Genomic DNA, 26,486 nt, shown 5'->3' with positions numbered 1-26,486 from the left:
AACGGTCAGGCTTGGAGTGAAGGCAGCAAGCTCATCCTAGGACAGAGAACCAGTCTGAGTTGAATCAGTCTGCGCTCGTTTGTGGCTTAAAAGGGGAGCTCTGCATCACTGTGGAGAGTCTGTACTTTTCTGGGATTCAAATATTCCTTAATTAGGTGTTGTCTCTTAGCGGAATGAAAAGTGGGCTTTTATTTCATCTTACTTTGCGGTTTTAATGTACTCCCTTTGCATTTAATACCTATGTCGGGACACGTTAGCAGCTGCCGTACCACATTTTGAGGTACTTTCACCACCGACAGCCGTGAGGCCCCAACCTCCGGCCCTCACCCTCCACCCGAGTGGCGACGGGGAGGTCCCAGCAGCCCCTCCGGCTCCAGGAGGGTCCCACCGAACCCACTCTCCTCTCCCAGCTCCAGAGGCTGCCGGGCGGGGCGCTGCGGGTGAGACAGGACGGGATGAGAGTAGGGAACGAGCCCCGACGGCAGCCCCCGGGCTCACCCCCAAGTCTGGGCTGCTCAGGGGCGTCTCATCGCGCATCTCGGCCTCAGGCAGCAGCCGGGGCCGTTGGCACCCACGGGCAAGCGTTTGCCGTCGGAACAACGCGATTCTCGTAACCTCCCGGCTGGCTATTTAACTACCGAAAATAAGTCGCAAAGCTCGATCGATTCCAGCCGCCGTTCTCCCCGAGCCGATTCCCGGCCACCTGTTGTATTTTTTCCCCCGTTGTTACAGCCTGTTTGGGGACGCGGCCGTCTCACGGCTCCCGAGAGACTGACCAAGAGCGGGAGCATGCGAGAAGTCCCGGCTGTTTTCTGGGGGGCTCCCCACGGCCATCTCACTTCTCCCTTCCCCAAAGGGAAATCCTCTGCCTGCCGTCCCCCTCCCCCGAGCCCCAGGCCCAACCCAGCTCCGAGCGGCCGCCCCGCAGCTGCAGTGCTCTCCCTGTAACCTTGCAGACCCCGGCCGCTCCCTCTGTCCCGGGGCTGAAGACCCACTTCCTCTTCTCCCCTTTCTCGCTCCCCTCCTCCCCCGCCTCCGCCCCGGGAGCCGCCGCCGGTCCCGCTCCTCCGCGGCCGGCTCGGGGCGGGGGGGGGGGGGGGAGAGCGGAGCAGGGGGGGCCTCGCCGTGTTTGTTTTCCTTCCCCCCCCTCCCCCCCACCCGCCCCGATCTCTAGATTAAGACGTGAAGATTACACTTTTATTGTGGCTGCCGAATAATACCACGAGTCAACACAGACGGCAAACAAAAGTGCTTGTAGTACATGGCCAACCCCGCTGGGAACCGGGCTGCGGGCTGCTGCAAAAATCAAGCTCTTCAGTGCTAATTACAAATAAATGATGATGTGCTCACTAAGTAATTGATTTAATGAAGTTCCTATGAAACTATTAAAACCGGGTAGAGGTCAGCGCGGAGACGCCCCAGAGCGCCCATTGAGGGATGTTTAACTCCACCAATCTCCTCGGAAAGACATCGGGGCTAATAGGTGAAGTCACAGCTGTTCCGGCTGACTTTTGCAGCAGCGGCCTCACCGAGCCCGGCCCGAGGACGCTGCTGGGCGGGCGGACCCCCGGCACAACCCCGCGAGCCCCATCCCCTGCCCGGGGGAGGCCGCCGCCCCCCGTCCCGTCCCGTCCCGTCCCGTCCCGTCGGGGCCGCGCTGTGTACTCACTCGCTCGGCCCGGCCGGCCGCCCGCACCTCGGCTGTCCCCGGCCCGATTAACGAGGGGGGGAGCGGAGCTCTGAACTTGTGCCTACTGCTGCGGGGCGGCCGGAATTCCACCCCCCGGGCCCGGCCTCCCCCCCGCCCGCCAGCCCGCCCGCACTTCTTCGAGAAACCGAAGCTGGGACGCAGGTAGGGTGCTGGGAGGATTTGGCAGGGCGCCTGGAAGGGGATGTGTGCCCATTGCTACTTGAAGGGTTTTCTTGTTTGAAAGGCCGGCCCCGGCCCCGGGACAGGCTGTGTGAAAGAAGAAGGAGGAGGAGGAGGAGAGGGGGGAACGCGGGCATTAAAAAGAAGAAGAAAAATAAAACTAGAAAAAAAAAAAAATCCGGCGATTGGATTTCCCGGCCCCGCGCCCGGCTCTCCCCCCTTCGGCCCCATCTCCGCCGCCGCCAGGTGCCCCCGATACGGCCCCGCGCGGGGGGGCTGCGGTCCCGGCCGTGTTGCCGGGAGGGGAGGGCCGTCCCTCTCCACCTGCACGGGGAGCCCCCGAGCCGGAAGGGGGCAGCGCTGCAGTCATTGCCCCTGGGGGGGGCTGGCAGCTCCCAGCACACTGATGGTGGAGTCCCGAAATACGGGAGGTGCCCGAACCCGTCCCGTTATCCCAGTAAAATCATTGCGAGGCACCGTTTGCTCGCAGAATTTCGGGGAACGGCCGCTTCGCCTCTTTTTCTTTACTATATATTTCTCGTTTTTTTGGGGGGTGGGACGGGATGGGAAACGATGAATTAGAAACAAACGAAGCTCGCCCTGCCCCTCGTTTGCCAGCCGGGCTACGGGGCCGCATCGTGAGCCGGGCTTCGTTGAGGGCCTTGTGCACCCGGAAAACTCCTTTTCGCGACGTCGTTCAGCTCCTTTCTCAGCGGTGCCCGAGGGCAGGGAAAGCCCTTCAAGGCTGAGAGAACGTTTGTTGCGGGGGGCGGCTTCCACCTCCCGTGTAAGAAGTGCCCTTTAGGGACGGCAGGACAGGCGCAGCCCCAAAGCAAACAGCGGCCCCCCGCACAAACGGCGCATTGTGCCTCCGCTCCCCCCGCCGCCCGCTGCCCGCTCCCCGCTCCCCGCCCGGTGGGTGCTGCCCGCGGCCGGGCGCTGCCGTTCCGCTCCGGAACCATTGTGTGCGAGTGATGCCACGCGGTCAAAGGGAGAGGGGAGGGCGCTTGTTTCTAGGCTCCCGAGACAAACGAGTCCGCCTTTCATCCTTTAAAACGAGGTTTAAATGTCACCTCCACGTCTTTCACGGACGGGGGCGACCCTTCAAAGCTCTCCGTAATAAACAGCCCTTATTAAACGCGTCCCCGCCTGGGAAAGCCGAGGGCCGAGGGGGCCGGACCCGAGCCGTACGCGCCGTCGGGGCCCCGGAGCGGGGGCTGCGGGCCGGGCCGAGCCGCCGCTTTTTGTGGCGTCTGCGAGTCTGGGGCGGGCGGTGCCGGGGTGCGGGCTGCATGCTAAGGGATCCCGCGGGCGGCCCGGCAAAGGAGAACAAATCGCTGACAAAGGAGGGCCCTTCCAGCCCAGCGCCGTCGTTAGGGCAACCAGCGGGCATTCGCCCCATAATAAGTTCCACTTCAAAGGGTCCCCCATTCAGCGGGGGCCGCGCCGCACTTTTATGAAGTCGGCGCTTTTTCACGCGGCGGAATCATCTGTTTGGTTATTTTTCATCGTGTTTATTTTGCGCCATTCACCCAGCACTCGTATTAAATAAACACGGGACAATCGCTCTGCAAATAACGGGGCTGAGGTGGGAAATAAGGGGGGGAAGGAGGGGGGCTGCAGGGGGGTGGGGGGGCATCGCCCCGCGTGCGTGTGTTTGTTTACGGCAGAAAATACGGGAGGGGGGGAGAAGGAGGGCAGAAATATGGGGGGTTCCGATGGAGCCGAAAGCTGCCGGCGCTAACGCGGCGTGACACCAAAGGTCGCCGCAACTGTATCTTAATAGAGTGTCGCGAATCGCGGTGCACCGCTCCGAACGCGGCCGCTCCGCTGCGCCCATCGCCATGGCAATGCCCGCGAGGGGCCGTGCGGGAACGTGGGGAGGGGGCACGGGTGTGTGTGAGTGCGGGTGGGTGCGTGGTTGTGCGGGTGGTTGTATAGGTGAGCGCTGCTATGCGAGTCCGTGTGCGTATGCGTGTATATGTGTGTACGTGTGTCCGTGTGCGACGTGTGTGCACGTGTGTGTATGCGTGTATATGTGTGTACGTGCATCCCTGTGCACGCACGCTGGCGGAGGTTACACCTCGCCCCATACCCTCGGTCTTCCCCGTCCGTCTCACCGCGCCCCCCAGCCCGGCACGGGGCTGGATGATGAAGGGAGCACTTCCCTCCCACTGTGCCGACCCAAGTGGTGTCACCGATGTGCTCCGGGTCCGGGCCGGCCGCTGCTACCGCAGGGCTCCCAACTCGCCAGGGGGGGCCGAGAGCCTTTGGGTGCGGGGCCGGGGACGGTGCGGGTCGACGCAGGACACGGGGACAAGGGGAGGGGAAACGCGTTGTGTGCTCATTGCTGGGCGCTGCCCATTGTCCGACGGCTTTTATCTTTTATATTTCCCATGAATGATTCATGCCGCGGTGGCTTTGTGTCGCTCTCCTTTCACCAGAAACTTCATTAGGAGCGCTAAGTTTTCCCATTGACGGGAGCCTCATTTGGGAGCTCTCTTCTGCTCCTCGCGTTGATCATTGTCGCAGCGCTCGGGGCCGCTCCCCGCAACCTGCTGCACCGCTCCGCTCCGAGGTGGGGCTGTTACCGGTGTGTTCTGACCACTCGTCCTCGAGCTCCGACGCATTCGATTGGGGGGGAAGAGGGGGGAGGAAAGGAATAGAAATAATAACAGCAATAATAATAATAATATTAATAATAATCAAATCCTGGGCTCGTTGTGTTCATTTCTTCTAGTAAAATTGAAAGATTGGGGGAAAAAAATAAAGAAATAAAATAAAGGAAAAGAGAGAATTGTCTCCCTTCGGCCCCGCGTGGCACTGCGCCCGGGATGGCGCTTGAGGCTGTAGGAGAGCACGGCCGGGAAGATCTCGATTTATTAGGAGCGTTTCTATTTCTGACAATGATGATCGTTATCGTTATCATTCCCGTCGAAATATTCACATTGATTTTATCGATGTGACGCCGCGATTTTGCTGTTCGGGGAATAACAGAAGAGAATCGGTGCCGGACCTCTCCCCCCCCTCCCCCTCCCTTATTACCCACGCAGCCCGAATCGCCCGTGGGGTCCCTCGTGGGACCGGATCACGGAGCCGCGAGGGAGAAGGAGGGGGTAGGGCCGGGAAGGAAAGCATTGCCCCCCTGAGCCCCCCGCTCCGCCCACCTGCAGAGCCGCACCTCGGGCTGTCAGCGAGCTGTGCGTGACGCGTGGGAACGCTCAGAACAGTCACCGTGAGAGGGACCTTTCCTGCCTTTCTTGTTTCTAATGGGGCTCCCAGAGAACGGTTATCATTTTTGTTAATTGCCGTTCTTCTGTTCGGGAGGTGCCGGTGTCACGGAGCCGGGGCAGGGCCGTGACCCTCCGCTCAGCGGCGGGGAGATGCGCAGACACCGACAAGTCCGTTTGCAAACAGCGCAGGGATTGATAGCGGAAAGATCCGCTCCTCAGCTCGCCGGCTGCTCTTGGTTCAAACGGGCTTTGAAAAAATATCGGTCTTTAAAATAATAATAATTATTAAAAATGTTGAGAAAAAAAATAGGGTTAAAAAAAATAAATAAAAATGAAAAGCAAATCGTATCGACTGAGCAAAATCAGTTTTCTCTTCCGCTTTTCCGTTCGTCTTAAAGCGACGCCCGCTACTTTCAGCCCAGAGCAGCAGCGCGGAGCCAACGAGGAGGTCCCGGAGCAACACGCGGTGCCCCGGCGGTGCCAGCACGGCAACTGAGAGGGGTAATGGGGGCGGAAGGGGGAGGTAGGGGGGGTAGGGGGGGGGAGAAAGCAGCGCCGGGTCGGGTGGAGGAGAACGGGGATGTGATGGGTGGATCCAGAGCGCCGAGCCGCAGAGCGCACCCACCGCCGCTGTGAGCCGCGCAGCTCCGGGCTTCGGCAGGAAAGATAAATAACAATAATAATAATAATAATAATAAAATGGAAACGTGGATGGGGTGTGTGTGGGGGGGGGGTAATAGGGTGGGGGTGGGGGGTGGAGGTGATGTCAGAGACTAAATTAATTCCGCAGTACAAAAGAATCGCGTTCGCGTACACGTTGTTGACAATGACAAAAACCAAACAAATTTCACGCACCAAACACATTACTACAAGCCCCGGGGGGTAACGCGGGGAGAGCCCTCCCCCCTTCCCCCCCTTCCTTCCTCCCCCGGCGGCCCCAAAGGACGAATGGAGCTCCTCGGTGCAGAGGTGCGGGGCTGCAACTTCTCCCCTTCCCCCCCCCCATAGACACTAAACAAAATGAGAAGTCACCCCCAGTGCTGCCGGTGCGCACCGTCGGGGATGCGGGGAGAGGAGAGAAAGGGGGGGGGGGAGGGAAGGATGAGCCGTGGGAACAGCACCTGCCCCAACGGGACCGGGCACCGCCATCATCGGCTCCCTCGTTCTTGCTGGTATTTTTTCCCCATTGCAACGAACGTATCGCAGCGTCATCCCCGGTGTCAGGCGGCAGCGGGTTCCTCTCACTCCCCGGTGCTTTGCGGGAGCCGTAGGGAAGCAGAACGCGGAGGAGCGGTACCGAAACACCGCATCTTTTATCCCTACAGCCGTGGTACAAAGAAGGGAGAAAGGTACCGACCGGGTCGGGCCAGAACCGGCGGTTCAGAAGGGAAAGAGAATTACACAGAGCTGCACTGCAGGAGGCAAAAAAACGGCGTTTATTTTGCGGCATTGAGCACCTCCCCGGGCCGGCTGCGTGGCCGACAGCGCTGCTGCATTCGGCCGCAAACCTGCCACCCCCAACCGGCTGTGGTGAGGCTGGGGGGGGCGGGAGCAGCTCCAGGGCTGGGGGGGAGGCTCGGGAGGCACAGGGCTGGGCGGCTCAGAAGATGAGAGGGTCTCATCTGGATAGGAAAATGGGGGGAACTCGTGGATGGGGGGGAGCTGTGCCCACTTACAGCCTGCGTGCCGCCTGCCCCCCCCATCCCGGCTGCCTCAGCCTGGGGCACCTCCTGGCCCCGCGCCCCTGCAGTGGGTGGCACAGTCCGGTGTGATCCGTCCGTACCGAAATGGGACACAACCGTCCGAGTCTCTTTAATTAAATTAGTGCCCGTACAAACACCATAGGGTTTCGTACACGGAATAAATAGCGCGAGTCAAACCTGACGGCCTTCCCGCAGCCCTAGGGGGCAGCCCGGCCCCCCGAGGTCCTGCGGGGCGCGTCCCCTTCGGAGCCCGGCGAGACGGCGCGGCTGGGGGGGCTGCGCGGCCGCCTTCCCCCCCCGGCCTGGCAGACGTACCACTCGCTGAGGTCGGTGACCGGAGGGGACAGGGCGGCGGCGCGGGCGCGGGGAGGCTCGGGTAGGGGCTCGGCACCAGGGGGCAGAGGGACGTCGGGGGGCCCCGGAGCGGCGTAGCCCGGGGGGGCGGGCGGTGGAGAGGGAGGAGGCGATTTGCAATGGATCTTCATGTGCTTGCGCAGGGAGCTGGGGTGAGTGTAGGACTTGTCGCAGCCGCGGATCTTGCAGTAGTACGGCTTGTCGCTGGTGTGGACGTGGGAGTGCTTCTTTCTGTCGCTGCTGTTGGCGAACTTCCTGTCGCAGCCGTCGAACTCGCATTTGAAGGGCTTTTCCCCTGCCGGCAAACAGCAAAGTGATGGTTACAGCCCGGCCCCGTATCCTACCCATCCCGGCGGCAGCTCCGCACCCTCCTCTATACGAAGCAACCCCCGGGCTGCGAACAGAGCACTGAGACTGTAGAAACCAAAAATGAAACCCAAAACCAAAAGAAACATAAAATCCAACCGCCGACCCCCAGGCCGGCCTCCACCTCTTTTGCTCTCGGCAAACCCTTCATTAGGACTCTAATGAGCGAAGCCACACATCGCATCACAGCAATACCTCCTCGAGTGTCCTCCCCCCCCGGCACAACGCTGCAGGTTGGGAAGAGGGGTAGCACCTCTGTGGGCACAAAGGTCGAGGCATCACCCCGTGTCACCCCATGTCATCCCGCATTAAGGCGGCCAGCGGCCCCTTCTCCCCTTTGCACCAGGGGATGCTCTCACCACGGTACAGTGGATCTATATCAGTGCCATCGTGCTGCTTCTATAGGAACACAGCCCTCCGCTGCCCACCATCACATCGGGGGCTGTGGATCCCTCGAGGGGTCGGGGGAGAGGGGAACCCTCTCCCCCGGCCCCTCGAGGGGTGCACAGCCCACGGAAAACTGAGTGCAAGCAGCAACCTCCCCTCATACCCCCCGATTCCCCCCGATCCCCCCAGCTCCAAATCAGACAAACAAGATAAACAAGACATAAATCAATGAATCTCTGCTTTCCCAAAGTGTCCTCCGAGGAATAGCAGTTATCCTCCGCCATAAACACCAGCTCCGTTGAGAAATAATACTAATACTAATAAATCAATGAAAAAATAACGGGAAAAAAAATATATATATATAAAAGAAATAAAAAGGAAAAAGATAAAGCTTTGAATTCTCGGACGCAGCCCCAAAGGTCTCCCGAAGCGAAGTTTCCTCAAAGAATAGGGAGCCGTTCCCCGATAGCCCCGACGGGGCGGTCTGGGCGGAGAGCAGTGGGAGAAGCGGAGCCTCCGTTGTGCCCCGACGGCTCCGTCCGTCCTCTCCCCGCTCCGCCTCGGGGCTGTAGCTGCGGGCGGAGCGGTGCTGCCGAAAGGGGGATGGGTACCGAGTTGGGGGGGAAAGAGGGGGGGGGGGGGGGGCGAGCACATGCGCGTCCGTGTGTCCGTGCGTCTGTGTGTCGGGGCGCACCGTCGGATTATTTATTCATGACAAAGTCACATGTCCGACGGTACGTAGGGAAAGTGGAGGGGGGTGGGGGGGGGGAGGGAGAAAAAAAGGAGAAAAAAGACGACAAAAAGAGGACGGGAAAAGGAGGAAAAGGCGCGGCCGGGAGGGGCGGAGGCACACCCACCTGTGTGAGTCCGTTTGTGGATCTTGAGGTTTTCGGACCTGGCGAAGACTTTGCCGCAGCCGGGGAAGGGGCAGGGGAAGGGCTTCTCGCCCGTGTGAACGCGGATGTGGTTGATGAGTTTGTACTTGGCCTTGAAGGGTTTGCCCTCGCGGGGACACTCCTCCCAGTGGCACACGTGGCTGCTCTGTTCGGGCCCGCCGACGTGCTCCACGGTGACATGGCCCACCAGCTCCGGCATGGTGCCGAACGTCTTGGAGCAGGGCGTCCCTCCGCCCGGCGGCGGTTCGCCGTCGATCCACTTGCAGATGAGCTCCTGCTTGATGGGCGGCCTCATGTAGCGCAGGAAAGCGCCCGCCGCCCCGACGGGCCCGCCCGGGGGGGGCGGCTGCCCTCGGCCCGCGGCCAGGCCCAGCCCTCCGGGTCCGTAGCCCTGCATGGCCGCGGGGCCGTAGTGCGGCTCGGCGCGGCCGTACGGTTCCGGCCGCATCTGCCCGTTGAGCGGCGGCGGGAAGGCGGCGGGGTGCGCGCCGTCGGCGGGGCCGTAGGTGCCAGCGGCCGAGATGAAAACGCCGTGGGGCGGCGGGGGCGGGAGGCGCGGGGGGGTCCCGTGAGCGGCGGCGGCGGCGACGGCGGCGGCGGCGGAGGAGGAGGAGGAGGGCAGGTCCCGACGGGGGAGGAAGTCGCGTCCCGCCGCCCCCCCCGTCGGGCAGCCCGGCAGCGCGGCGGCGGGCGGCGCGTAGGCGACGGCGGTGCTGGCGGCGGCGGCGGCTGCGGCGGCGGCGGCTGCGGGCGCGGCGAAGGCGGCTGCGGCGGCGGTGAGCGCCTCGGGGGCGAGCTGGAGCGCGGCGGGCTGCGCCATGTGCTCGGGGCCGAGCGGCGTCAGCGCGCCGCCGGGCTCCGCGTCCCCGGGGTGCGGGTGGGCAGCGCGGGGGGGGTGGCCGTGCGGGGCCCCCGGCCCCGGGAAGCGCGTCATGTGCGGGTGCGGATGGGGCTGAGCCGCTGCCAAATCCGCTAATCTCGGGGTCGGGTTCCTCTTGCTCAAAGGGGGCTCCATAAGGACACGGCCGGGCCCATCTACGTTGGCTGTTGTTATTTTTTTCCCTCTGCCCGCCTTCAAAAACATGTATATATTAAGCGGCTCTTTAACTTCTTTTGTCTGCGCTCCTAACTCCGCGTATCCCCGGCCCCGCTCCGTCCTCCAGCGATTGGCAGAGCGGCTCCCCACATTTGAGCTGCACAGTGGGAAATACGGTTCGGACATGGCACCGGAGGGATTGGACGGCTCCCGATGATTGGCAGCGGCCGTCGCAGCGCCATTGGCTCCCTTTCAGGCCGCGGCTCAGCGGGGATCCGCCCCCGCCGCTCCCCGCCGCCCCCCCCCGGAGCCGCACTCGAAAAACTTCGCGCGGGGCCCGACGGGGCGCACGGGACCCAGCAGCACCGGGAGGGGGAGCGACCGCAGGGGATCCGGGCTCCGGTTCCCGGGTGCGGGGTGGGCTCCGAAGGGCCGCGGTGTGTTCCTTGTGCAGCGTGCGTTGTCGCGGCCGATGCCGGTGATTGAAAGCGCTGCCGGAGGAAAGCAGCCAACGTTTGCCTAAAAAGAAGGCGGCGGGAGGAGGGGGAGGAGGAGGGGGGGATTCCTTTCCTTTAGAAAAGAGCTGAGCTCACAGCGGCGGGGAGGCACGCGGCGCACGGGAAGGAGGAGGATGGGGAGCCCGTGCCCGGAGCCCGCTGCATCCCTCGGGCCTCCCTATTCAAACTGAGGGCGCTGATACAGGGGGGATCGCCAAGTTCCCCCCCTCCAGTTTCCCCCCAAGCCCTATTTCGGCCACAGGGATGCTGACACAAAGCGGCCGCGGCTCCACAGCTGCAGCGGAACGATGAACCGCAAAGCATCGAGATGGGGGGGTGCTGCCGTCGGTGGGGGGTGAGGGAGGGTGGGCGAAGGACACGGGGAGGCGCCGGGAGAACCTCTCCACGGTGCCCACTGCGGGAGCGGTGCCCTCGTCGTTGTGTCCCCGCGTCCTTCGGCTCTGTACCCATGGGAACCGCGTTCCCCCCCCCAATCCCCTAAGCCGGGCTCCGTCGGTGCACGTCGCGGGTCGGCCCCACTCCCCGGTCGAACTACGTGGTGCAGAACATGGGTAAATAAATCTCGGCCCTTTACTGGAGACTCGCGATGGTTTTATAGCACAGTAAAGCTTCCCTCCAGCTCCCTGTACATCAATATGACTACGTCCCTGGGCTCGTGTCCCACGCACGCACACACTGACCGCCTCCCACACACACCGCGGTGTCATGGGGCGCCGGGAGCGCGCAGAAGGGGAGCGCGGCCCCGCGCACGCCTCCTCACCCGGCCCTCGTTAAACGCAGCGTGATAGGGATCTGTCATCGATTTAATATGGCTTAATTCAAATCTATCCCCCCGATCAATTTCTTTTTATGAGGGGCCATAAAACAAAGAAAATATTTTACAGCCGAATAACAGGCGGCCGACCCGCGGCTGGCAGCGGGGAGGCTCGGCCGGGCCCCACGTGGAACCGAGTCCGGCTCCGCGCATCGCTGCAGACACGGGGTGGGAGGGGGTGGGAGGCCGCCCTGGGGCACTTGGAGGGCTACAACCCCGTCGGGGCCTTCCCGGCTCTGGTCCAGGCCCGGCCCGAGCATCGTCCCCGCGAGCACTTTGGCCTTAAACCCGGGCTCGGGACATCGGCTCCGGAGTGTTTTCCACTGCGTTTCGTTGGGGATGCTCTATGTAAATGTATGCTAATGCTCACTAGAAGTATTTACAAACAATCGTCTTTACTGCACCTCTTATTGATGGTTAGGGAGCGGGAAGAGATATTTTGTAGCGGCGAAAGCGTTCTGCCGGGGCACCGCTCGGAAGAAGGCTCAGCCCTCCTCGGTAAAGCTTCCAAATCAGCGCAGGTCTGCCTAAATCCATCACCCCGCCCGACCAGGCCCGGCCCGGCTGCTCGGAGCGGCCCCCATCGTGTGTGGGCTGCCCCGTGCTTGGGGAGAGCGGCCGGGTCCGCCTCGGCCAGCGCGGGGCCGTGCGCGTCCTGCGCGGGGTTGCGCGCATCCTGAGCCGGGCCGCTTTGGCGGCTGCTCCACAGCTGCCGGGAGAGGCCGGGACGTGCGGGCAGGGCCGGGAGCCCTCCCCATGGAGGAGGACAAGTGGGGCCGGGCCTCGGGCGGGAGGGGACAGCCTTTGGGAGGGAGATCCTCTGTAGAAGTCGCGCAGTTGCCATTTTCAGCGCGCACTTTGACGGGGAAAGCGCGGCCCGTTTTTCCCGGCTCGTCCCCTTTGGGAATTTGTTCAGACGGGGGCAGAATAAGAAAAAAAGCAACCCCTCCTTCCATTTGCTCCTATATGTGTTCGAAGAGAACGGAGGGAGAGGGGCGGCCTGGGGAAACCCGGGGCGCATTTTGGTTGCGCCCTCTCCTCTCCTTCCTCTCTTCGCAGCCGAACGTCGCCCCCGGAAGAAGCTGTTGAGATAAATCAAACGGTGACACTTTGACGGCTTTTCTTGTACCCGCAATATGGGGACCATATGGCATTGTTATTTATGAATGACAGCAGAAATTGTATTACAGCGCCCATCGAGCGCTGTCTCGGAGCTGCTCCTCCGCCACCGGCGCGGACGCGGCCACCCCCGCTCCGAGAGGGGCGGCCCGGTGCCCCCGTCCCCGCGGCTCTGAGCCGGATCCGCTCCTGCGGGGGCTGCGCCAGAGCTGTGCAGAGGGACGGGGTGCGCAAATAATTGCGCTTAAAGTGCGCGGCCGCAGGCGCTGCCCTTCGGCTGGCAGCGGCGGCGGCAACTTTATATATATATACATATGCATATATACGTCTATAAATACAGCGATACGTATGATTGGCATGAGAGAGAGGTGCTCCTTCCCTCCTCGAGAGCAGGTTTAAGGGGGAAAAAAAAAAGAGAAAGAAAAAAAAAAAAAGGCATTTAAAAGTTGCGGCTTTGGCTGAGATTTTCACGATTTCCCTTTTCCTTTTCACATGGCGCTGCCGTTGGAGCCGACAAAGAGCTGCTGTCCCGAGGTGCGTTTCACAGAGGGAGCTGCAGCACCGCACATGTGGGCTTCACGGGTCAGAGGTCGGACGGCCCCGGAGTGCGGAGCTCGGCCCCATCAAAGCCGACTGCAGCTCCGTATAGAGCCGTGAGAGCGGCGGGCGGATGGCGTCTGCGGCACGGACAGCGTCGCGTTGCTTCTCCCGGCCCCGTTCTCCCCGCTCCGGCCCAGCCCGGCCCGGTTGTGGCTGTCCGGCCCCGTCGCAGCCCCGTGGGCACGGGTAGGGGTGCGAGGAGGCACGGCGGGGGTATGGGAGGCACGGAACGGTGCCTCTTCCCCAGCTCTCTCCACTTTGGCAGCCGGCAACGGTAGGAGCTGTTTTAAAGAGAAATTGGGAATGCTTACAGACGGAGGGTGCTCCCAGCAGGGATCTGCAGGTCAGGAGAGGCCAGAAACCTGCTGGGGAAAAAAAAACCAATAAAAATTAAGATTAAAATTAGACCTGAAGTTCTGTCCATGGAGGAGAGCTTTGACCCGGCTCCGAAACCATAGTCTGCACGGAGCGGGGCTCTCTGCCGCATGGGGAAAAGGGGCCGCGGTGCCTGGAGGGATAAAGATACTCTCGGGGGATGGCCATGCGACTTTGAACTTGGAACGGCCCCACTGCGTCCTGGGGATGCGGCAGTGGGAGGGGAACGGAGCGTGGCCGGGCCGCAATAGTCCCAGTGTGCCCCGGTGGAGAGAGAGGGGACGGGGCAGGAGGGAAGGGAGGGATGGGAGAAGGATGGAAAGAGAAACAGGGAGGGAATGGGAAGGGAGGAAGGGAGAAAGGAAGGGGAAAAGGGGGAAAAGGAAGGAAATTAAAGAAATAAAAGAGGAGGAAAAGAAATAAAAGAAGGAAGGAAGGAAGGAATAAAAGAGAAGGAGAACGAGGGGTAAATCCAGAAGGTAGACAGATATTATTTGTATGGATATATATATATATATTTCTCCTTCTCCAAACCAATAATTCATTTGGGGTTTTTCTCGGAGCCTTTCGGGTTCCTTTCTGATCCGAGATGCAGTCACACTTTCTGCATTTTTCTCTCTGCGAAGTCCCGGCTCCTGCTGAGCTTTGTCCACATGCAGCATCGAGGCACGGCTTCGGCCTCTCCCTCACCTCGGGGGCACCTCCAGGCCCTCCTCCTCCTCCAAACCCTTCCGGGGAAGGAAAACAGTTTGTCCGCCTTCCTTGCCCGCAGCCCGGGCTGTGCAGGGGCCGGCTGTCAGCGGGCACGGATGGAGCGGGGCTGTGGGCTGCGGGGCGGGGCGGGGGATGGACGAAACCTCGGCCCGGGCAGAGAGTAACAGCGCGACACTGTGCATTTCGGACAGGGCTTGGAACATGTTAACTATTTGGTGGCAGCAGTGGGGGAACCCTCTCTAGCAATCCTACACTGTAGATAGTGCTACATTTTCCTTCTTCCATTCCTTCCTTCTTTCTTCTTTCACTCTTTCCTGCCTTCCTTCCTTCCTTCCCTCCATTATTTCTATCCATTTATCCATCTATTTATTCATCCACCCATCCATGTATCCATGTATCCATGTATCCATCCATCCATCCATCCATCCATCCATCCATCCATCCATCCATCCATCCATCCATCCATCCTCTCTCTGAGCACAGAGCAGCCAAGATCCAGTGGGATACAGCCCCACTGTACCACCATAACACCATACCGCTTTCTTAATGCTGAAGAAGCCCCGTTCGGTGCTACCCGTGCCCCCAGCACAGCTCGTGCCCAGACGTGTTTTTGTGGGGGAGGGGGGAAGGGGAAGAGCTGACCTGCTCGCTTTTCTATTCCCGCCGTGAGAGGATCCGGTTTGCCAATAACAATGGCGGGGCGGGGAGGGGGGGGGGGGGGGGGGGTTAGGCCGGTTTGGGTTGGTTTTGTTTGTTTGGGTTTTTTGGTTTCTCTTTAAAGAACGGAACGAGAGCGGAAGGCTCCCGGAACACCCGCCCCGGGACTCAGCACAGTGGAGCAATCCCGCCCCGTGAGGGGTTCGACGGCCGCCCCGATCCTGTCCGGCGTTCCTTTCTGTGTCCATCCCCATCTCAGTGCGTTTTCCCCCGGCCGCGGCAGCAGGACTTCAGCTCAGCTCCCCCCTCTCCCACCCCCCTCCAACCCCGGCCCCGCTCCCTGAGTCCCTCTTGAGCTTCGTGTGCCTGAGCAGAGAGGGGGAAGGGACTGCAGGGTGGGGGAGCGTCCCTCCCTCCGTCACCACCTGAAAAAATAAAGATTAATAAAAATGGGGGGGGAAAAGAAAATCATTTAAAAAGAAATAAATTAAACCTCTCCCCTCCCCCTCCCCTCACCCCTCCCCCGTGTTGATGCTCGAAGCCCCTCGCTTTGTTTGTTTGCTCCCCAGGCACAGCGACATCGCCCGTGCGTGCGGCTTTCCCCACAACACCGCCCCTTCCCTTCGCCGTCCAAAATCCGAAGGGGCGGCCGGGGGGGGTTGGGTGGAGGGAAGGACGACCGAAGAAGCCCCGGGCGGGCCCACCGCTGCCGGGCGCTGAGCCGAGGGGAAGGGGCTGCACGACCGCTCCGCTCCGTGCCGGGCTGTGCCGGCGGGGGCCGGGTGGGGGCGGGCGGGGCGCGGGGCCGTCGCGCTGCCATTAGCCGGGGCCGGGGACGCCCGGATGGACGGGGCGGCCCGGGCCAATGAGCGGGAGCCGGGAGAGTGACCGGGCGTTGTTATAGGGGCGGCGGGAGAGAGAGGGGCCGCCAGTCCGGGCGGGGAGAGGGGGAGCGGCCGGGCGGGGAGAAAGGAGAAGGGGGGGGGGGGGAAGGAGGGGGCGAGGGGAGGGGAGAAAAATAAAACGCGGCCGCCTCGGCAGCACCCGGTGGGATAAACAGAGGCGGCGGCGGCGGGAGCGGGCGGAGAGAGACTGAAGCTCGGCGGCCCCAAGCCGCTCCGCGGCCCCTGCTCCCCCCTCCCGCCCCCATTGTTTTTAATCCGGTCCGGACCCCCCTTCCCCCTCCCCTCCCACGCCCCTCCCCGAGCTCCTTTCCTCCGTGGGAACCCGCGGCTGCCGCGAGTCCGCTCCGTGAGAGCCCCGGCGGGGCCGCGTGTGTGTGTGTGTGCGTGTGCACGCGTGTGCTTCTCGCGCGTGCTTCTGTGTGTGTGTGTGTGTGTGTATCCGTGTGCGCGTATCCGTGTGTGTGTGTGTGCCGCAGGGAGCGGCGGGGCCGCCTTCCCCCCCTCCCCGCGTCCCCGCCGCCAGCCCCGTCCCTCCCCTGCTCCCCCTCCCCTCCCCTGCCCGCCCCCGCCTCGCCTCCTTTAATACACTTTGGTTCTCCGCTCGCCTTTGGACTCTGCGCTGCCCGGGCTCCGGCTCCGGCTCCGGCGGCGGCGGTGCGGCCGTGCGGGCGGAGGCGGGGACGCCGCGGCTGCCGGGGGGAAGCGGCGCGGGCGGCGGCGGCGGCGGCGGCGGCCCCGCTCCGGGCGGGCGGCGGAGCGGCGGATCGGAGCGGCGGAGGGACGCGGCCATGCTGCTGGACGCCGGCCCGCAGTTCCCGGCGCTCGGCGTGGGCACCTTCGCCCGGCACCATCACTCAGCCGCGGCCGAGATGCAGGAGCGGGAGCTGAGCCTGGCGGCGCAGAACGGCTTCGTGGACTCGGCGCACATGGGCGCCTTCAAGCTGAACGCCGGAGCCCACGAGCTGTCCCCGGGGCAGAGCTCGGCGTTCACCTCGCAGGCGCCCGGTTACCCCGCGGCCGCGCTGGGGCCGCACGCCGCGCACGTCGGCTCCTATTCGGGGCCGCCCTTCAACTCCACCCGGGACTTCTTGTTTCGCAGCCGCGGCTTCGGGGAGGCGGCGGCGGGCGGCGGACAGCACGGCATCTTCGGGCCGGCGGCCGGCGGCCTGCACCACCCGCACACGGACGCTCAGAGCCACCTCCTGTTCCCCGGCATCCACGAGCAGCACGGCCCGCACGCCTCGCAGAACGTCCTCAACGGGCAGATGCGGCTGGGGCTGCCCGGGGAGGTGTTCGCCCGCTCCGAGCAGTACCGCCAGGTCGCCAGCCCCAGGACTGACCCCTACGCGGCGGCGCAGCTGCACAACCAGTACGGCCCCATGAATATGAACGTGGGCATGAACGTGGCGGCCCACCATCACCACCACCCCGGTGCCTTTTTCCGCTACATGCGGCAGCAGTGCATCAAGCAGGAGCTGATCTGCAAGTGGATCGACCCCGAGCAGCTGAGCAACCCCAAAAAAAGTTGCAATAAAACTTTCAGCACCATGCACGAGCTGGTCACCCACGTCTCGGTGGAGCACGTCGGGGGGCCCGAGCAGAGCAACCACGTCTGCTACTGGGAGGAGTGTCCCCGAGAGGGCAAACCCTTCAAGGCCAAGTACAAACTGGTCAACCACATCCGCGTTCACACGGGCGAGAAGCCCTTCCCCTGCCCCTTCCCCGGCTGCGGGAAGGTCTTCGCCAGGTCGGAGAACCTCAAGATCCACAAACGGACGCATACAGGTAACGGGGGGAGCCGTGCGGGAACGGACACGGGATGGTCGCGGGGCAGGAACCGAGGAAAGGGGGGATGCGGGAGGGGAAAGAATAACACGGGAGAAAAAACAGCGAGAAGACGAATAGAGGAAAAAATCGGAGAGAGAAGAAACAAGGGAGAAAGTCGATAAGGAAATAAATAGGGAAAGAAACTGGGGAGGAAATACATAAGGGAGGGAATTGGGAGGAAAATAATAAGAGAGAAAAACAACGAGGAAATAAACAGGAGATAAATGATAAAGGGAGAAAAAATAACGGAGGAATAAAGAGGAGGAAAAAAAAAGTCAGCGACGAAACGGACACGGGAGAAAATCGGGGAGGGAATAAATAGGGAAGAAAATTAGGGAGGAAATAAATAGGGGAGAAAAATGGGGAGAAAATAAATAGGGGAAAAAACGAGGGAGGAAATAAATACGGGGAAAAATCAGAGAGAAAACGAAAAAAAAAGAGAAAATCAGCGAGGAAATAAATAAGGGAGAAAGTCGGGGAGGAAATAAACAGGGCAGAAAAGCGGGGAGAAAAAGAAGAAGGGAGAAAGCGAGGAGAAAACGGACTCCCGCGATGCTCGCCGCAGCCCCGGTCCCGGCTCACGGCCGCGGGCGTTGGGCTCCGTCCGCACCGCATCCCCACGGCCCGGAGTTCGCGTTCGTGGGAGAGGAGAGAATGGAGCGGGGCCTCGGCCGGGCCCTACGGAGGGGCGGGCAGGGGGCTGTGGGTGTGAAACGCGGCGGTGCGTGTGTGTGTGAGTCGGGAGTTGCGGGATCGTAGAGGTGTAGGATCGCGGAATTGTGGGGTTACGAAATCGGGGGGCCGCAGAACAGTAGGATGGCGGAATGTAGGACCGCAGAGATGTAGGCTGGCAGAGCTATAGGGTCACAGAACGGTAGGGGCACGGATCTGTAGGATAACGGAGCTGTGGGGTCACAGAGCTGTAGGAACACGGAGTTGTAGCATCTCGGAGCTGTGGGGTCACAGCACGTCCCGGGCCGGGCGGGACTCGCGATGTCCCCGAGCCCAACTCAGGGCTTCGCTTTGGGACAGAACTCGGCTGTCGGGAGCCCGCCCGGGCCGTGCTGTGTCGGAGGATGAAAAGAGGCTCCTTACGGACTGAGAGAGCCCCTCGGCCGGCCGAACCCCGTAGGAAGTGCGGCACGTCCCTCTCTGGGAATGCTTTCCATTAAATTTAAATGGTGTGAGCAAGGCAATAAAATTTTCTCGTTGGGAAAAAAAAAAAAATCAACACCCAAAACAAAGCAAAAAAAAAACCAAAAAAAAAAACCAAACCCAAACCAACCTAAACGACATAACCTCCCCCCTTCAAAATAACAACAACAAAAAGTGTTTTTAGAGTATCACCGAGCTGCTGCAGGCCGGTGCGTGAGATGATGGGGGGGAACGGGGCACGGCGAGAGTGGAAGGGCCGGGGATACCCCGGTGAGAGCCGCACGGCCGAGCCGAGCTCGGCGCCGTCTGTGAGCGCCCGCCGGGCCTGAGCTCGCACCGCTTACGGAGCGAAAGACCGAGAGGCCCCGGGTAGCAGCTCGGAGCGCTCCGAGGAGCGGCTCCGCGACCCTCGGCGCCGCGCTTTGGCTCTGCGGACGGCTGCGAGGAGGAGGCGTTTGTGTTGCCGACGGCGTTGAGCGATAAGCGCTTCCTTAACACGGAGTTCGCCGCCTGAGAAATGCCTGGGGAAATTAAACGAAGTATTTCACGGCCTCTTCGTTTTCCTAGCGGACTTGTGCTCTTCGCCACTGTCCGAACGCGGGGCGCTGCCCGGCCCTAAAGCCGCCCTCGGTACCGGTTCCTTGGCGGGATGCGCGGGGCCGAAGCCGCCTCGCTGCTTTTTCTCCCGTCTCCTCGGCCGCGGGAGCCTCGCGGGGCCGGGTCGCGCGTGGGGCGTGTGCCGGAGGCCGAGGCCCGTCCCGACCGCTGCTGTCTTGCAGGAGAGAAGCCTTTCCAGTGCGAGTTCGAGGGCTGCGACCGGCGCTTCGCCAACAGCAGCGACCGCAAGAAGCACATGCACGTGCACACGTCGGACAAGCCGTACCTGTGCAAGATGTGCGACAAGTCCTACACGCACCCCAGCTCCCTGCGGAAGCACATGAAGGTACCCGGCCCCGCAGCCGGCGGCGGGAGGCGGGGGGGCGGCCGTCCCGCTCCGGGCACCCCGTCGGGGCGGCGGGCGGCGGGCGAGGGGCCCGGGGGCGGCGGGCCGGGACAGCGGCGGGGGGCGGCAGAGCCTGGGGGCCGCCCCGTCCCCCCTCCACCCGGCGCTCTTGCCTTTGCCCCCCAGGTTCACGAGTCGTCCCCGCAAGGCTCCGAGTCCTCGCCGGCCGCCAGCTCCGGCTACGAGTCCTCCACGCCCCCGGGGCTGGTGTCCCCCAGCGCCGAGCCGCAGAGCTCCACCAATCTCTCCCCGGCGGCGGCGGCTGCGGCGGCGGCGGCGGCGGCGGCCGTGACCGCCGTGCACCGGAGCGGCGGCGGCGGAGGCGGAGGAGGGAGCGGCGGAGGCGGCGGAGGCCACAGCGGCCTCTCCTCCAACTTCAACGAGTGGTACGTGTAGGGCCGCCGGACTGCTCTGCGGCCCCGCCGCCACCGCCCCTCCCGGGCCGGAGGAAGCGCTCCCGGAGCCCCGCTCCGTACGGAGCTCCCCGCGCCGCCGGTCCGCGGCCATCTGTCGGAATCGTTTCTGTTTTGTTTTTGTTTTTGTTTTTTTTTTAATTATTATTATTATTATTATTTACGAACGCTTTAAACCAGCAAAACAAAAAAAAATGAAGAAAAAAAAAGAAAAAAAAAAAAAGAAATTTCTATGTAACTGCGTGCTGGGAAACGCGAGGGAACAACTCACGAAAGAGAGGAACGGAAAGGAGAAGAAGAGAGGGGATAAACACAACGCAAACGGTGCCCTGTGGAAGCCCCCGGGGGCGGCGGAGCGCGGTGCTCCCTCCGGAGCGGCGGACAAAGCAGCGCCGCGGCCCGGCCGGCCCTGAGAGCGAGAGGATCGGCCCTGCTGAGCCCCGAGCCCTCCTCTCCCTCCTCCTTCGATTTCCCTCCGAAGAAGCGAAGGACTTTGTTTCTTTTCTTCCTCACTCCCCTCCTTCCCTTTCCCCTCCCCCCCCCCCCCCCCCCTTTTCCTTTTTTTTTTTTTTTTTAGTTCACCCTTAAAAAAAAAAAAAAAAAAAAACCCACAAAAAAAAAAAAAAGAACAAAACATCAAAGTAACGTGGAAGAAGAAGAAAAAGAAGAAGAAAAAAGCAAACAACAACAACAAAAACAAACAAACAAACAAACACAGAAATGGTTTCTTTTGTACTTGTGATCTCTTGAATATCGTGTTCCTTTCCAAGAGGCGACTTGATTGTAAACCGCATCTCCACCGTACCCGGGGAAGAAGTGCCGTGCCAAAGTCCCGTCCCGCCCCGCGCTGTCCGCTGTTTAGCTGGGTGCCGTGTGCTGTCGTTAGTGCTTTGCCGTCCGCTCCCTTAGTCCTGGTGGGAAGGTTGTGAGGAAATCAGCGTCGTGCCGTAGGCTTCCCGTCCACCGCCCTCCTCCTGTAAATACCCGTGACCATATTTATCCATTTGTAATTAAATTATGGTATTAACTTGCTACAGAGGAAACAGTATTTATAAAGAATGTTTCTTAACTATAAATATGTACAATTGTGAGCATAAACTGTTTCAGATTTTTTATTTGAAGGTTTAAGTGGTTTCATCCTTTTCTTGTGATATGTTTGGAGAGTAATGCGTACAGAAATATAATAAAACGTGTTGAAGCTGCACACGGGCCGTCGCCTTTTTGTGCCGAGGGCTCTCCCGACACACCGGGTAACTAAACGCCCTTCGACGGCCGCCCCGGAGAGAGGCAGGGGGGGATGGGGGGCAGTAACGTGTCCTCCTGGGGAAGGGCCTCGTACGGAGACGCCGCTCTGCCCTCCGCCGTCTCCCCGATCCTCCGCCTTCTTCAGGAGGCGACGACGAGGCCGCTTCGGGCCGCAGGAGTTCGGGAGCTGCCCCGGTGCCGAACCCCACGCTGGAACATCAGCTCGGACCCGGGAGAAGAGAAATCGGCCGTGTGCGAAGACTCCGATTTCCCTCCTCTCTTCTCTCTTTGATTGTTTTGCTTTTTGAACCAGGAGAGGCTCGAGGTGTGGGATGTTCTCCAGTGCGGGCCCGGGAGCCTCCAGCACGGCGTTCCCAAGAGCCCTCACGCATCGGGGAGCCGTCGGGGCCGCCCGTGCAGCGACACGGAGAGACGGTGGGCACGGGGAGGGCCCTTTGGTGTCCCGGCCTTGATTTGATTTTCGGGCTCTGTGCCCCGTGCTCAGGGAAAGGAAGAGGGGTCCCGAGCCTCGAGAATAGGATAAGTAGGGGTACACGGGACCCTGCTCGCTTGGGGCGCATTCACCAAAGGCTGGGAGAGGGGAAAGGGAGGAGGAGGGAGAAGAGTGGCTCTTCATTTCCGTGCTGCCTCAAGGTTGGGGCGCTGAGAGGGACCACAGCGTCTTCTGCAACCGCTTCTCTCCCAGCTCGGCTATCCCCCCGCGTAGCGAGGGCTCCCGAGCAATCAAACGGCTGTTATCACCCATTTATGTTCTGTAATAATATTACAAAAAAATAATTAAACAAAAAAGAAAGTCGTTTGGCACATGCCGCCTGCCCCTTGGAGAGGTCTGTGGGAGACGCGGCTGCGAAGGTCCCTCTTCGTCCCTGTAGCCGAAAATTCACTCAGGGTCCCTCTGCTCTGGCCGCGGGCTGCACCGATCCCCTCCCGGCCCGGAACTCTGGCTCCTGCTCATGCCTGGTGCCTTCTGTCCCTCCGCCCCGTCGGGCCTCGCCCCGCTCGCTATATGGCCTTGCTTTGCCCCGCTACCTCACCGGGCCCGGGGTCTCCTCTCATCCCACCGCAGTGCCAGGGGAGGTCGGAGCGGGCGGACCTGCAAGAGCCTCCCCCCAACCACGTCCTCTCCAGGCTGCTCCTGAACTTGAACTTGGCCTCTGCGAGTCCCGCCTGCAGCCCCCTCTCTCCTCCCGCCTCCCGCAGGCCCTGACCCCAGCCCGGCATCGTCACGCTTAAGGCGAAGAGCAGTATCGGGCTCGGAACTCGGGGTGCGGCCCGGAGCCTCCTTCTACCCTGTGTGCAGGTGGCCCAGCTTCGAGGAGCCAGAACCCCGTTTTGCCCCCCTTCCTCCTTCTGCCCCCGTTTCCCCCCCCATCTCCCGTTTCTCTTCTCTCACACCGCATCAGACGTACCCAAACCTCCCCGCCCGGCCTCAAACGCGACCTGTGGACAGCCCCGAGGGGCAGCGGGCAGCCGAGCTCACGCCTCGACGGCGCGGCCCCGACGGCTGCTGTGGGGGGAGACCGACCCAGGAGCGCCGTTCGGCAGCTTCTCTTTGGCCGTCCTTTGCTTACCGCCGCCGCCGCCGGTACAGAGCGGTGGGTTTCATCGTAATGTTTCTTATTGGTACTATTATTAATCATAAAATTCGCTCCCAACTCTGCTCGGAGACCCCCTGAAGGCACAGAGCGATTTCCCCTAGAACCGCTGTCTCCCGGCTCTCTCCTCCCGAGCCAAATCCCGGCTCAGTCCATGAGAAGAACCTCTCTTTCCGCAGCAGGACCCTACCTGCCCCTGTCCCGTCCCCCCCACCTGCTTCGCTGCCGCACCGCCTTTGTTTTGGCAGCGGAAAGTACGCGATCCAAAGCCACAGCTGCCCACCCCACCCCACAACAGTACCCGTGTCCCGGCCCGCACCCACCCGGGTAAAGACCACGGTTCTCCCCGACCTCAGCCCGGCCCTGTCGAACTCCTCTGGCTACCTCGGGCCCGACGTCCCCGAACCCCTCGGATCCCTTTCTGTCCCCCCTTTGTTTTCAGTACCCACACACGTTTCCTGCCCTGTGTGCAGCCTCATCGGGCTCACCCACACCTCTCCCGGCCGCACGGGCACAGTGAGGTACGTGGATTTTTCATCATCTCCGTGCACAGTCAGCTTTCTGTTTAGCTGCTTGCGTTTCGATCTCGTGGGTATCTTTTTCCTCCTTTCTTTTCCCTTTCTCCCCCCTTTCCCCCCCTCCTTTTTTTTTTTTAATATTTAATTTTATTTCTCTCTCTCTCTCTCTCTCTTTTTTTTTTCATCTCCTTTTTATTTTTCTCTTGTTTTTTGTTTTGTTTCGTTTCTTTCCCTCCCCTCCCGGCAGCCCCTCTCCCGATCGGATCCCTCTTTCCCATCAGAACGGGCAAACCTCATTGTCCCACCCCGCGGGACACGGTGACCCCCTCCCTCCGACAGTGCCATTCCTCCCGAGGACGTCGGGCTTTCCTCCCTCTCACCCCGGCCGGGCTGGTGGGGGGGCTATTGGGGGAAGGCTAAGACCGGGGGGGAGAGAAAAAGAAAGAAGGCGAAGAGCGGGAGGGGCCGAGAGGACCTTTGCGGAGGTTCCATGTCTTTATTTAATTCTACTTCAAAGCGGCCGCTGCGCCGTTGTCCCGAGGGGAGGAAGAGCGGAGCGGAGCGCACCGCCGACCCCGCTCCTCTCGGGCTCTGCCCCAGCGCTGCTCCAGCGGCCCCACCGCTCCTTAACGGTGGGAGAAGCCCCGGCAATGAGAACTACGCTGGGCGAGAGCTGCTGCTGCGTCCCCACGAGTGGGGACAGCGCGTCCCGGGGCAGCTGTGGGTGTCCACAAGAAATCGTCGGCACGGGAGCCGGGGGAGAGGATGGGGGAGGGGGTCCAAGAGCCGGTATATGGCCGAGGAGTGCTTCGCTCGGAGCGTTTGGAGAGGCGGGGGAGGGCCGTGGGGGCAGAGCGGGTTTATCCAAGCGGGGCAGTGGGGGTGGCCCCGGATCGCTCAGGTGCGGGGTGGGCACGGCCGGGGGAAGCCCAGGGAGCGGGGCCGTGAGGGGGTCGGTGTGGGGGTCGGAACGGGGGGGGGGGGAAAAATGTGAAAAGAAAAAAGAAAAAGAGAAAGAACAAAAAAAAGCGCAATTTTCATTCCAACTTTTTTTTTTTTCTTTTTTCTTTTTTCTTTCCTTTTTCTTTTGCTAAAGCATTAATTCCTCCGTGTGGGCAAACAGCCCTTCTCCCATGGTTCTCAGCCTCATCCCCGAGACTGAACTCTAGTTTTAATGAGAGCCGCGCTAGCGCCGGGTGATGGAGGAGAGGAGGGCGGCCCAGACCGGCCCGTGCCCATAGAGCCGGCCCGGCCGGTAGCGATGGAGCCGGTCCGATCCGTGCCCGTGGAGCCGCCCGGCCGCGGGCAGAGGCAGAGGTCGGCCCCACGGCGGGGCGGCGCGGCGCGCTGCCGGCACACGCTGCTGCGGTATTGATCCGGGGGGAAAGATAAACAGCGAAGCCGGCCCCTGTGTCCTGAATGCTAATGCGTGCGCCTTCCGCATTTTAATTGTTACTCACTTCTTATTTCCACCGCAAACATTTGCCGCCCTCAGCGTGGCAATTTCCCCCCCCCCCCCCAATCTTTATTTCGCTTTGCTCTCTCTCCTTTAGCTTCCTTCCTCCCGTTTTGGTTTCTTTTCTTTTTCCCTCAACTCCTCCCGTCGGATCCTCGCCTCGACTTTTCCCTCCGACTCCGGGGACAGCGGCTCCGTTCCGTGCCTCACCCCATCCCCGCGCAGTGCAGGTCCCTCCGCTCCTCTTCGGGCTGAGCAGCTCAGCCAGCAGCTCACAGCTCACCCCGGGCCCCCTCCTCTCACACCGCTGCTCGGGGACCCACGGACCTCATAAGGGCAATTAAGCGGGTCGAGCCGACTCTTTGGACAGAGAGGAGATGCTCAGCTCGAATTCCCGTCATTACTAATAATTTTCACGAAGGGATCATCTAAAATATTATTGCTTTTTTTTTTTCTTCCTTTGCCCTTCCCAGGGTGTTTTTTAGTTCACGAATGATTTACTGCGGAGTTAATTTCGGAGGACTCGTTTAACAGCGTGACTTATTGGGGCGAACAGCCCGGGCTGACACCTCTGTGCGCCCGCACCGCACCGCTCCGCACCGCTCCGCATTCCTCCACAGCTCGGACTCCCGACCGACATCAAACGAGCCCCGGCCAGAGCGGCTGTTTTAAGATACGGGGAAATTAAAACTAAATACGGGCTTAAAGTATAAAACAAAATTAGGGAGGAGAGGCGCGCATCGCTTCAGTGCGATACCGCAGAGACAGAGCTCGAGCAGCCGACTCGGGCCGGAGCAGAAACGGTCCATCTGCTGACCGCTATTTACCGATCCGTTATCGCCACGGTGTTTCTAATTCCCGGTGGGAATGTCGGGCCGAGCGCGGTGCCAGCACATTCTCCCATCGCGCTCTCCCCATTTCTTTAGTGCCAACGCTACGAGGCTGCAACAGAAGGAAAACGTTTCCTCTGCTCTGCTTAACGCCCTTCCCTTCTCCCCGGCACTTTGGCTTTTAGAGACTTCTCTCGACACCGGCACGGACGCCGCTCCTCTTTTTCCCGTTATTTTGGGTACGGAGAGGGCGGCTTTCAGCTCCCTGCTCGCCCGTATCTCACTGCCCCGCTGCCCCCCCACGCTCCGCCGCAGCCCTCCCCGACCTCCGTTGTGCGTCCCAGGGGAAGGAAAGCAGCGGATCCCGCAGTGTATCCCCTCCTTACGGCCCCCTCCGCCCCGTCCCGTGCCCCCCCGCTCCGGAGCGCTGCTCTGCGCGGAGGGTGCTGGGCAGCGTTTGTCCGCCTTCGTTACTTAAGCATTTGAAAAAAAAAGAAAAAGAAAAAGATATATTCAAAAGAAATTAAACCAATACGTAAAAAGAAAGGAGGGTAAAACTAAAGCGACGGATTCGCTTTAGGAAAGAGATCGAACAGCACCCTACATTAAAAATATATACATATTATACATCCCCGATAATTATCCCCGACAGCCGTCCCGCGTCCGCGGACCGAGACAGTGGCTGGGTCAGCCCCTTCCGAAATGCTCCGCCCGAGCCCGACCCGACGGCTGCGCCCCGTGCCCACTGTCCCCGGGGTTGCTCTGCGCGCAACCTGCGCTCCCGCTGCGCGCACTGCGGGGTCCGGCCGGAGGCGGTGCTGGGACGTGCGGCGGCCGCGTGGCTGCCGTCGGGGCGCAGGTGTGCTCCCATTTAGA

At 61.5% G+C, this 26,486-nt stretch overlaps 3 protein-coding genes and 1 long non-coding RNA gene across 4 annotated transcripts in view; 1 reads left to right on the top strand and 3 right to left on the bottom strand.

Moving 5' to 3' along the window:
- LOC107307981 (uncharacterized) overlaps positions 1 to 1,784 on the bottom strand; it is a 55,899-nt gene extending 54,115 nt beyond the window's left edge. Inside the window, exon 1 of the long non-coding RNA XR_014942054.1 lies at positions 1,670 to 1,784. This is a non-coding gene — a long non-coding RNA (uncharacterized LOC107307981). The remainder of the gene's footprint in view (positions 1 to 1,669) is intronic.
- A 4,732-nt stretch (positions 1,785 to 6,516) lies between these two features.
- Positions 6,517 to 10,064, bottom strand: ZIC5 (Zic family zinc finger 5). The gene is made up of 2 exons (XM_032442018.2): positions 8,771 to 10,064; positions 6,517 to 7,455 (listed from the first exon to the last, which is right to left on the bottom strand). The coding sequence occupies exons 1-2, from the start codon at positions 10,029 to 10,031 to the stop codon at positions 7,004 to 7,006; spliced, it is 1,713 nt and encodes a 570-aa protein (XP_032297909.2). The 5' UTR covers positions 10,032 to 10,064; the 3' UTR covers positions 6,517 to 7,003.
- Positions 10,065 to 12,292: 2,228 nt separating this feature from the next.
- LOC146762736 (uncharacterized) lies at positions 12,293 to 14,188 on the bottom strand. The gene is made up of 2 exons (XM_085535683.1): positions 13,305 to 14,188; positions 12,293 to 13,177 (listed from the first exon to the last, which is right to left on the bottom strand). The coding sequence occupies exons 1-2, from the start codon at positions 13,437 to 13,439 to the stop codon at positions 12,920 to 12,922; spliced, it is 393 nt and encodes a 130-aa protein (XP_085391809.1). The 5' UTR covers positions 13,440 to 14,188; the 3' UTR covers positions 12,293 to 12,919.
- Positions 14,189 to 16,176: 1,988 nt separating this feature from the next.
- ZIC2 (Zic family zinc finger 2) lies at positions 16,177 to 21,149 on the top strand. The gene is made up of 3 exons (XM_015851505.3): positions 16,177 to 17,332; positions 19,309 to 19,472; positions 19,659 to 21,149. Exons 1-3 carry the CDS (start codon positions 16,336 to 16,338, stop codon positions 19,926 to 19,928), a joined length of 1,431 nt encoding a protein of 476 aa, XP_015706991.2. The 5' UTR covers positions 16,177 to 16,335; the 3' UTR covers positions 19,929 to 21,149.
- Positions 21,150 to 26,486: the final 5,337 nt, after the last annotated feature.

Source organism: Coturnix japonica, chromosome 1 (genome assembly GCF_054131305.1).
Source record: "Coturnix japonica strain WE chromosome 1, WE-NBRP24, whole genome shotgun sequence".
In the NCBI taxonomy this organism is placed as follows: Eukaryota; Metazoa; Chordata; class Aves; order Galliformes; family Phasianidae; genus Coturnix; species Coturnix japonica.
The sequence above is the reverse complement of the archived record's forward strand: the minus strand, read 5'-3'. Positions and strand labels throughout refer to the sequence as shown.